The following is an 11,923-nucleotide window of genomic DNA, read 5'->3' on the forward strand; positions in this document are numbered from 1 at the left end:
ATGTTTAACATATACCTTAAGTCTCTAAAAGGCAGAATCATGTACAAGAAAAACATAGTGGCAGCTTAGCTACATTTTAAAGTAGATAAGACATTAGCCCAAATAAGTGAACTATTACTGGCCTGAGATGGGGAGAGACATGAAGCATATGGTGCACAATTGCAGAATTTGTCAACATGCCAAAGGAATAAGCCAAAACATTGGATTATATCAACTGTCACTTATTTGGAAAAGGCCATGGGTAAATGGAAGTATGGATTTTATGCTTGGGCTGCCATGAAAAAAAGTAATGATTCTATTTATGTCGTTGTTGATAGATTTTCTAACATGGCATATTTTATCCCATGCTAGAAATCAAAAGATGCCTCCATGGATTACCAAAGAGCAGTCTGGGATAGAAACCTCAAATTTGTGGGTCATCTTTGGTGTAAGTTTGGAGAAAATTAGATACCAACTTCAGTGTCAATTCAGCCTTATCATTCTTAAATGAATGGGCAAATAGAACTTTTTAATAGGAATTTGCATGATCTACTGAGATGCTTAGACGGAAAGAAGCCCAATCAATGGGATTTAGTTTTAGCACAAGCTGAATTTGCTGATAACAATTCACTAAATAGAAGAACAGCCAAAACTGCACTTCAGATTGTGCATGGGTGCAGCCAAAGAGTGTTCGACACTTTAAGGGGCACTGTTGATTTAGGCAGAAAGAACATGTGTGCAAAAGATTTTACTGATTATATCTAAGTCAGGAAAAAATTGGAGAAAAGTACAATGAAATATAAAGAACATGCTGATCTTAAGGGAAGGAAGCAAGAACATAGGTTGTGGAGCTTATGTTAGCTCATTTGAGAAAGGAAAGGTTTCTCCAAGGAACCTACAACAAGTTCAAGTGAAAAAAGATTGGACGAGTAAGGTCTTGAGGAAGTTTGTAGCGAATTATTATGAGATACAGCTTCCTAAAGGTGTAGACATTTTATCCATTTTCAATGTTGTTGATTTTTAATAATATTATTAAAGGCAAAATAATGAAGAAGAAGATACAAATCTTGAATGGTCAAAAGGCATGAAATGAAAAGTTGTGACTACCTCAAACATGAGATATAAAAGGGAGAAGAGAACTTCATTTGAATGGGGGGATATGGAGAAAGGAAGAAAGAAGGGAGAATGTGAATCAAGGAAGGATTAATGGAAAAGAAAAGAATGGGAAGTAAATAAGGAAGTGACTCTTTCAAAAGGGCAGAAATTATGAAGGGTTGTACTCTTTCAAAGGATGCTAATCTCTCAGCCCCCCTACTATGGGGGAAGCTCTTGCTTGTGAAAGGTTGTGACTATTGCCAAAAGGCAGACATGATGAAGAGGTGTGGCCTTTCCCTAACATTAGAAGATTAAAGGGGAATAAGGATCAAACGGAATCGGGGGGAATGAAGTGGAATTAGAGGAGATATAGAGCAGATTCAGATCAGAAATATATGGAGGGATCTGAAAAAAGAATTGAGAAGAAAAGGAGAAAATGAGATATGCAGATCTAGAAGAAGAAGATATGCAGATCTTAAATGGGATATATGCAGATTTGAAATGCAGTAAAAACAGATTTGAGAAGTGAGAGATATGCTAAGTATATTTGACATACACTAATATATATCTGAGTATAACCAGCAAATCAGATTTATATAGGCATTGAAAGGGATTAAGGAGGAACCTGAATACATGAATAAAGTTCAGCATACAGTTCCTGTGCATTATTTAAGTGTTTGGGTCTGATGCATAATGCATGAACCATGATCTTACTGATTTTCTGTTTTGTCATCCATGTAGAAATGGATTTAATTAACATATTATTGTTCATATATATTTATATATTATTATCATTACTATAATTATGCATAATTATGATGATGAAGATTCCTGTAAAGCTTATAGCCAATTAGCTGTCCCACAATGGAAGGGAGATGGTGCAAAGGAGGAAGCCATTCTGGTAGAGACAGCCCAAGTGGGGCTGGGAGGCAAATGACAGATGTCATTCCATGCTCCTGGGCTGGATGGAACAGCTCGAGATGCCTTGTATGATCTCCCAAGTGGTGCTCCATAATGACAATGGGTTGTTGGGTAGAACCTTAAAAGAATTCCACGTGTATATTATGTAATTTACAATAATGTTGGGTAGAACCTTAAAAGAATTCCACGTGTATATTATGTAATTTACAATAATGATTAAGATAATGTCCCTAACCCTAGTAGGAATAGTCGATTTTATATCCAACATGATTGAGGGGTCTCAATCAAGATTTAATTGGTAAATGATATCTCTATTTCATTCCTTACTTGGCTTGGGATTGTGATATTAGGGCAAAACCTAAGGCATTAGAAAAGGGAACATTACACACTGCATCAAAAGGAGCAAATGTCATGATAAGAATTCTAAAGAAAGATCCTCAAAACATTAGGAAATGATTCAGAATGGAAATTGATAAAGATAGCAAAAACAACACAATCGTCCCTTACAAAAGAAGAATAACTAGAGAAAGAATGCTCATAAGGAAAAGAGAAGCTTAAGAAGAAAGCTATAGCTGAATAGAAGAAGAAAAACAAAGTTGCGACAATTACCAAGGGAGGAATAGATACCAAAAGAAGGAAGATGATTGTTGAAGAATTAGAGAAAGAAAGTGAAGAAGAGAAGAATTTCCCCACTAAGCAAGGACATGACCTAATTGTAGTAAAAGCAAAATCAACCATTGTTGAGGAGAAAAGGAAGGAAGATCACCACAAGGCTTTCTTTTCAAAAACGGAAGCCTTGCTACTTAAAGAGCCAGCCAACCTTGCGGAAGAAGAGAGCATCCTTGAAAAACTTAAGCAACTTGCAAAATATTGAAATAAGAATAGAACCATTGGTAAAAGGCCACAGATAAGATATACAGTAAAAATTTCTATTAAACGAAAGCAAAAACCAGTCCTGATTGAATTTCATGTTCACAATAAATGATTTAAGAATGTAATGGTGGGTCATGGCATAGATTTCAGCATTATGCCTAAACATATATGGAAGAGTTCGAAAGACCTACATTACACAAGACTCCATACAATATTGCACTAGCTGATGGAATCACCAACAAGAACCTAGAGGGATGTTGATTTTAACCTACTAGGGATAAAGAAGAGGATAGATTTTGAAGTCATTGAATGAAGGAGCCCTTTGATACCTTCAATATCTTATTGAGTTTAGAATGATTTGTCAATTGCGGTGGGATTTTTGACTCTCATAAGGAGGAATTAACATTTTTGGGGACAAATAGAGAATTACACATCCCTTTATATACATAAATGGATGAAGCATATATGGAAGAGGTGGCACAAAATGAAGAAACCAATGAAGAAAGAAGATAATAGAACACAGAACACTATACTCAATAGGGAAAATTCCCAAAAGGGAAGTTAAAGTAGAACCAAGTTCTAAAGGGGAGATATTTGCTGACAAGAGTAATTGTAGCACAGACATTGAAAAAGTTATAGCCTAAGGCAATTTGACAAAATAGCAGCTATTATATAAACAAAAACTTATTTGGAAAAAGAAGGGTTCTAGCAAGGCCATCCAATTTGAGGACACCTACATCATGGCAGCCCTTTTTGAGCTTTAGTTATAGAAGAAATTTATAGATTATGAACATTGAAACTTTAATTTGTAATTTTTATTTATATTGAAACTTTAAATTGATATTATTAGAGTAATTAATTATTATTTAATGGTAGTTTAGTTAGATAGTGTCTATTTCAATCTTCTGCTTTCGATTGTTTCATTTAGAAACATCGTAATGTAATTGCATATATGTAATTCGTTTTACTTCATTAATAGTTATGCATTTACCATTTCATGGTAGCAGAGCCACTTAAATTTTTTGGTGAATTTTTTAAGAAAAAAATTTGTAGATAATGCTGAAATTATTTCAGAAGTTTTTTAATTGATTTTTTTTAAAAGAAAATCGAGGGTTTTTTTGTTTTAAAGTCGTGCTGAAAATTGTGTGGGTTTCTATGACATCACAGTTGTGTCTAAGGATTTTTGCAGCTCCATTTCTGTGAGAAATCGTGCAACTAATGGTAAAAAAAATTGCAGGTTTTTCAAGCTTTTTTGGTGTCTTCTGTGTGTCTGTCTTCTGCGAGGGTTTTTCCAATGCGCAACCTCTATATTCCACGCAATGATTTTTTGGAGTGATTTCTATCACCAAATCGGCACAAAATTTTTGCATAAAACGGTGCAGCAAAACATCGCACGACGTAGGGTTTTTTGTGGATCATGGGTCTTTTGCAACCCATGGATTCTTATTTATTTTTTCTCTATCCAAATCGCACCTAGGGTTTATTAGGGCAAAAAGGGTTTGTCTTTTTTTTTTTGCAATTTCCGGTGATTTTCTGCCCGCACGACAATCATTTTTGGGCACGTGTGTGAAACATTGAATTATCATTTCATGGTATCATTTGATGGTGGTAAAAGCTTATCAGTGATTTGCAAGATGATGAGCTTGGTGAATGAGTCAGCATTCAGGCAACTAGTTGGCAGCCTTATCTACCTTACGGCCACTAGACCTAATCTTAGTTATGATATGAGCTACGTATCTTGTTTCATAACAGCCCCTACAGTAGAACATTGGGTTGCAGCGAAGCATGTACTGTAATATGTGAAAGGGACACTTGACTTTGGCATTCTGTACAACAAAAACAAAGATCATCGGCTGATTGGTTTTACAAACTCAAATTGCAGTTTTGGGTATGTCTTTAGTCTTGGCACGGGTACAGTTACATGGACCAGTAAGAAGCACCAAGTAGTAGCTCTTTCCTGGACAAAAGAAGAGTATCGGGGAACTATTAAGGCAACATGTGAAGCAATTTGGCTTCAAAGGATACTTTTTGACATGAAAATGTCTCAAGAAAGGCCTTCACCTTTGTACTGTGACAATTAGAGGGTGCTGAAACTTGTCAAGAATCCAATCTTCCACGAGTGAACCAAACATGTTGAGCTTCATTGACATTTCATTCGTCAACTTGTTGAAGATGGAACTGTGGTCTTGCAGTACGTTCCAACTATGGACCAGACTGCAAACATTGTCACCAAGTCTTTGAGCACGGACAAGTTTGTAAAATTTAGGGGTCAACTTGGTGTAGTTGATAGGATGACCATTAAAGGAAGGTATTAGAGTAATTAATTATTATTTAATGGTCATTTAGTATAAGCTTGGTTTAGTTAGATAGTTTCTATTTGTCTTTTGCTTTTGATTGTTTCGTTTAGAAACATCGTAATGTAATTGCCTATATGTAATTCGTTTTATATCATTAATGATTATGCATTTACCATTTCAGATATGTATTGAACTTATGTTTTGGCATATGATATATATTAAACTCTATTTTTTATCTATATATGAATAAAATCAGTAATATGTTCCCTCAATTCAGTAGCATGCATGTTTTTGAAGAATTGTTTTAAAAATTTATTGTTTTTTTATGTTCAAAATATCTGTTGAGTTTTTCCTGAGTCCGAGCTTTTGAAAATTTTGGGTCAGCCAAATTATTATTGAGTAAAATTTTCTCAACTACGTTTTCAACATCCATAGAATCTAGTACCTTGGCTACATTGTTGATAACTTGATAGTAACAATAATTCATTAGAGACTAGTCAAATCCAAGGAGCTTCACAAGTCTCAAGAATTTATTGGGCCTGGCCAGCTTTACCAAAGGTTCCTATTCAAGTTCTCGCATCATATGGCCTCTCAACCAAGAAATAGAAGGTGGGCTATGGTAAAGTTTGTGTAGACTTAGGCAAAACAACAAACATTTTCACAACTTAAGCAAAGAATTTGTTTGGTACCAAAACAAATTTTAGTTTGTTTCAGATTTCATTTGAAAAATTAAATCATAAATGTGAATTAAAATCAAAAATTCAAAGTTCAATGCATACATCTCTCCTACAAAGATTGTCATCATCATATACACTCGCAGTTACAGTGAGAACCTGTTTTGTTCAGCAATTTTAGCAACTATTAATTCTGTTTGGTATAGTTCAATTTCCATTTTTTATGGTACATTAAGTTCCATAGCTGATATATTGTCCCCTAAATTACAAACTTGATTCCGATCAATGCCTTGCTATAATTACACCTGTAAACATACTTAACATTAGTTGTCTGGGAAATACCAATGAAAGAGGTAAATAATGATTATGGCAAGTTAAATATTGCAATAACTTGACCGTGTTGTACAAGGCTTCTTATTGGCCTATGTTTGAAAAAGAAGCATGTTACCAAGCAAAAAAAAATATTTAGGACCAGCTGTCATTATTCTAGGATTCAAATGCTTCTCTATTGTTTGTATTGAAGAGCTTCCCAAAAATATATTAGTTAGCATTTTGTCTTTAAGTGAAATATATACAAGTAGCATTCCTCAAACTTTATCACAATAGTTTAATTCCCAATGTATTATATTAAGAACAGCAGGCTACACTTTCAAACAAACAAAAAAAGTGAAGCACTCATGTTCTCCATAATTCAAATATTAACTTGGCAAGAATAGAATTGTTTAAAAAGAGAAATGATTTCTGGATGCACTAACCTCCACAGAAACTTGCTGTAAATGCAGATTTGCTTCGGTGAAGTGCTGTCTAGCCTTAACTCCACAACTTGAGGTACACCTTGCAGTGTCTAAATGTGAGGATAAAAGTGCTGGCATACAAGCACTCTACAGCCCAATATAAGAATTTGGATAAAGAAATTTAGATTGATAGATTCTTCATCTGATAAAGTCAGAAAAATACAAAATAGATCTAAAGAGGAACTTTCCTAAATTACAATCAAGCAAGTAATAACATATTCCACATGATGCCATTACCATACCTGTATCATACCACTCCAGCTACAATAAGCTCTATAGCACTGCCCCCAAGCCAAATTTCTGCAACAGTTTTCATATATAAGAGACTGGACATGGTAAAACGCTACAAAGGAATTGACCAAGTCCAAGAACAATTCTTCAAATCATATTAAGAATTCTTTTTTCACCCATATTGAAGAATAAAAAGTGAATGATTCCTTCCCCCTGCATTTTCTCCTCCAAACTGTAACAACATTACAAAAAAGCAAGTTTGTCAAACGTTGTGCAAAACTAAAACTCAATATTGTGTATGCATGCACATGGTATATCAGTGTGTGTGTGAATATTAGTGTGTATTGTGTCTATGTGTGTGAGACGTAGTATGTTTGTGTCTATGCTTGTGTATGTATACTTCTCTATAATTGTGTGTGGAACTATGCATGCAATACTTTTTTTGTGTTTGCCTACATGTACATGTGTATATATAATGGGAATAGTTCCGTACTGATCAGCTTTCAAACTTGAAATCGAACAGAACAATGAAATGCACCCTTCCAGAGATCAAACCATATAAGCAAAGCAGTTGACATTTGTCTCGGACAAAAAGAAAAGTACAATAGCACTCAAATCCAATTGAAATAAGTAAATAACCATATGCAGAAAATATGCAGGTGAAATATGTATTCTACAACCTACATAAATAAGTAAAATTGACCCCAAAATATAATAAGCCCAGTTATAAAAATATTGAGATAAAAGACTGGAAAACATAATGCACTCGCATGAACATAACTAACCACAAACATTTAAACTTAATGACAATGAAGATAATAGCCATTTTGCTTATGAAAAAAAGACCTGCCCATATTGTCGAAGAATACCAACATTCTTAAAACAATTCAAAATGTGAAACAAAGCAGCATTTTTTAAAACAAAAACATTTCCCAATGCCTTTGATCAAAATGAGTGCTGCAAAGGGGCGATTTATTGTGCACCTGTAGACAGAGACATTTCTGATGTTGACCACGTAGTGCGTGCGATTGAGGAATAGTATTCAACCTTTTCAATTTCTTTTGTAAAGAATCCAATTGAGCATCTCCGTTTCTGCTGTCTCCTTTGCCTGGTACATAGACCAGAGTAAGAAACCATCAATAACAAAATGGTCCAGTACAAAACACTTTGAAATTGAAAACCAACCTCAAAGAAGGTTTGCGTAAATATTAGTTTCTTTTTTCATGGCAGCAAAAGGCCATTTCCTAATGTCAAAATAGAATCTGGTATCATTTGCAGTAACAGAGACACGCACAACTTCTTTAATAATATTATAAGCAATATACTAGCTATAAATTCAGATGGTAAAACTTAGTGGAGTTTCATAGTTGAAGGTCTGATTTCAAATTCTGAAGGCATGATAAAATGTTTGAATAAGTAAAATGAGCTCCATAGGTAAAACCAAGTGTTTAAATTAAGAAAAACGACCATTAGTGGTAAAACCAAGTGGGCTTCTAACAAAGTGAAGCACCTAATTCAAACCGAGATATGCTGAAGTGTTTAAACTAAGACAATTGAGTTCAAGCAATTAAAAAAAGTATTAAATCCAAGTTCAAACCCCAGAAGAGATGGTAAAATGCTGAACTCCTACCCAATCCAAAACTAAGAAGACCTAGCGCCAGTCACCTTTAATTTTGGCTGAAGTGATGCCAAAAAGGATTATTCGCCTAATTTTAAAAAAGTTTGCAAGTGCAATGTGAGATTGACTACCGGGAGTGAAGAGTGTGTCAGATGAAGTGAAGGGTCTTAAGGAAATTCCGGTGGCATTCATTTTCTGATTGGCAGCCCTTTGAAAAATCATGGGACCTCGCGAACTCACGTTTAGCCTTTGCATCCGTGCTTTCTACCATGCAACTGCAATACTAAACACCGTCAACACCGTCAACCAAAAAAAATATATTGAGAATATACAATATCAAATTAATGATTCAACAAATACATATGTTGGCAGGAATCGTCTGTGATGAAATATAGCTGCTGGAACGAATTGCTTGACTCGTCTAGTTCTAGATGTTGGCAGGAATCGTCTGTGATGAAATATAGCTGCTGGAACGAATTGCTTGACTCGTCTAGTTCTAGTTGAGGAAATTTTTCAATCTGGCTCAAGCGAAAAGGTAAAAACTCGCGCCCAGCATTCTAGAGAATACCTTGTTCAAGTCGGCGGGAACTCATTTGTGGTCTTGATGAGCAAATTTGGACCATTTACTAGCGCTTCATAAAGCTTTTTTCTTTTATTTATATATTTATTTATTTTAAAAAACTTTTCATATTGAATAGATCTCAATGTACATTTTCACGTGTCTTAAAGCTATTAGTTCAAGCTTGGGCAATGTAGAGAAGGATATATAGCGGAGAGGACCTACTTCGTAGGACTAGGTAGAAGTTGGCGATCAATAGTAAGGTCAAAATTCTAATTGTGCAATTAAAGACTAGATCTCACCATTTGAGATGTGAAACTAGTAGATGGAAGGTGTCAAAAGAAGAATGGGAAGAAAGAACGTGTATGTTTTGCAGCAAGAGGACAGTAGAAACAGAATGGCATTTCATTATGGAGTGTACAGCGTATGAAGACATTCACAGCCAGTTTGATAATGAATTAAAAGTGGATAGTCTGAGCGAGCTTTTTGAAGAGTCGAGACTTCACAAAACTGCGAGCCTCTTAATCAAGATTCACAAGAGAAGATCCAGCATGGAAAAGAACTTCAAACTAGGATAATTTGAAACTTTTGGGTCTCTTAGGATGTTGGGTCTCATGGACGTCATTAAAACCCATTCATTCATTCAATACTCGTACTTGTTGATTTAATATTCGCACTTGTTAATTTAATGTCCATTTTTTTTTATAATATTGCACCAATAGTTGTGGCTTTAAAGTTGTTATTGTTGATGATGACTACCCATAGTTGTTATAAGCAACCAATCATGTGATATCACATTAGTTGCACAAGTACGGGTCTCCCTTTTGCACGATCATTGGTCTCACCATTTTTTGGGTTGTTTTGGACACCTTGGCAAAAAACATGTTGATGTGGCATCATATTTGATGATGTGGCCCTGAAACCTTTGTTATAAGAAGAAGACTTGCCAAGTAAGTGTTGGCATTGTGTTGTCATTGATGTCAACCGGTATGGGAGGTTGAAGTGTATTGTTATCCTTGTTGTCATCTACTATTGCAGATCATCGGTACACAAGTTAGTGTTGACTTGTGTTGATGACAGGTGGATGTGAAACTGCAGGACTCCCACTGGAAGACTAGGTCATCACAGGTTGGTGACATGACCGACAGAGTTTGGACTGCTGCAAGTTAGTAAAGTAGACAAAGGGGATGTCTACCAGATTATGTGTAGGAGATGTAACTGCTCACACAAGGAGGTCATATTAGTGCAAAACTGAAAGTTGAAGTGCACAATATGTTGATAACTGATTCTCTTATATCATTGGCCCACAGGAGACAAGGATTCACTTCTCTCGGTAAGTGGTAATTAATTGGCTTATCTCCTAACATACATGGAATGCATTATGACTCTTCGGGATAAGATAGAGCAAGCAAAGGCGGGTAATTGGATGCATAGACCGGATGAGTAATGTAGAATATGAGGAAGCCCCCTGAGGTTGAGATTAGTGATGTGCTATCAGGGTAGAGAAGGAATAGTTAAGATGGTGAGTTTGCCTCCTTGGCAAACCGGTTGAGAAGAGAACCAGTCAAATGAAAATGAGGCACACATGGAGTTACTAGTATGCAAATGGAAAGTGGTGTTGCCACAGATGCATAATAGTTGGAGATGGATGGCATGAAGATATCATGCACACTACCGATATAAAGGCAGAAACATGTCAATTGGTAAACAAGGAGGATACCGACATACTACCAAGTGGACCGAGAGACAAAAGTGAAGTACTCTCAGTCTGATGAAGATGCACACGATGAGTCATCCAAGATTGCTGCTAAGGATCGGCATGATTGATGACCGGACTGACATGATTCACCAGCACAAGGAAGGTGAAGGTATGAAGGTTAACCAGCAAGGCAAGATATACCGGCAAGGCTAGAAAACTGGTAAGCAAAGTGGGACCGGTACATGAACTCGGTTGAGTGGTTGGTCGTTGATCCTGTCTGAACTAACACAGAGGTCTTGGCTGAGATGGATACCGATAGGGATGCCACGTGGAGTTGAAGTGGCAAGCTTGCAGAGGTCGGTGAAGTGTCGTGACGGTGAGGTTGTTGCAGAGTTGGTCGACATTTAAATGTTGACTGACTGTTATGGGTTGAGTTGCAGAGGAGTTGCGGCTTGAGGTAGGATGTATCTAATCGGATCCATGGAGTGCACTAATCGATGCAAGATGTCTGGATATAGATCAAAGTAGGTGAAGCAAACCATCAAACCATTTATGGCAATTGACCAAAAGATGAGCCAACAGATTGAATGCAGATTGCTAAAGATGGAAGGCGTGCACTAGAAGACACGATGTTGGTAGTGATGTACAGGCAATCATCTTTGAGACATGATTTGAGGAGTTTTGATTGGATATGGTATGGCTCGTTGGTCGAAGAAGAAACCCTAATCGCGTGAGTGTTTGAATTTGTGTTTTGGTGGGAAAGCATGGATAGATGTATGCAAACCAAAGACCAGGAGATGTCGATGCTGCATGTTGAATGTTGAAGAGTGGAGTGTGAAAGAGCAGTAGAGAGCCAAATTCAATGACTTCATCGAAGATCATATAAACTGTGTGTTGGAGATGCAACCAGTGAGAGGATTTAGCATATGCTTAACCGATAAGATCAAAGCAACCGGTAAGCAGAAAAGAGGCTAAGTGCAGGGGAGAACCAGTGGTGATCAAGCCTGCCAGAAGGTAGCTCAGAGTAAAGTAGACGTGCACGAGATTGGCGAAGCTTGATTGATTTGTTGCAGGTTGTGCTCGCTTGTCAAAGGAAACAACTGAGACATTTATGGCATTTGACAGATGCAGGTCAACATACAGGATTGTGTTTGCTAAACTTAGCAAACATGTGTTAGAAGTC

At 36.3% G+C, this 11,923-nt stretch overlaps 1 protein-coding gene across 8 annotated transcripts in view; it reads right to left on the bottom strand.

Annotated features, from left to right (window-relative positions):
• Nucleotides 1-9,090, bottom strand: part of LOC131030343 (twinkle homolog protein, chloroplastic/mitochondrial) — a 275,817-nt gene extending 266,727 nt beyond the window's left edge. For 7 of the 8 annotated variants that reach the window (XR_009371605.1, XM_057961108.2, XM_057961107.2 and 4 more), the window contains exons 1-6: nucleotides 8,843-9,090; nucleotides 8,614-8,757; nucleotides 7,848-7,972; nucleotides 7,041-7,096; nucleotides 6,876-6,933; nucleotides 6,595-6,720 (exon numbers count right to left, since the gene is read on the bottom strand). Coding sequence is in view for 7 of the 8 variants with exons in the window: in XM_057961108.2 (XP_057817091.2) it covers nucleotides 6,595-6,720; nucleotides 6,876-6,933; nucleotides 7,041-7,096; nucleotides 7,848-7,972; nucleotides 8,614-8,737 (489 nt within the window). In the remaining variant the exon portion in view is untranslated. Of the gene's footprint in view, nucleotides 1-6,594; nucleotides 6,721-6,875; nucleotides 6,934-7,040; nucleotides 7,097-7,847; nucleotides 7,973-8,613; nucleotides 8,766-8,842 lie in introns of all 8 variants that reach the window. The other variant, XM_059216816.1, reaches the window with a different exon arrangement.
• Nucleotides 9,091-11,923: the final 2,833 nt, after the last annotated feature.

Source organism: Cryptomeria japonica, chromosome 1 (genome assembly GCF_030272615.1).
Source record: "Cryptomeria japonica chromosome 1, Sugi_1.0, whole genome shotgun sequence".
Taxonomy (NCBI): Eukaryota; Viridiplantae; Streptophyta; class Pinopsida; order Cupressales; family Cupressaceae; genus Cryptomeria; species Cryptomeria japonica.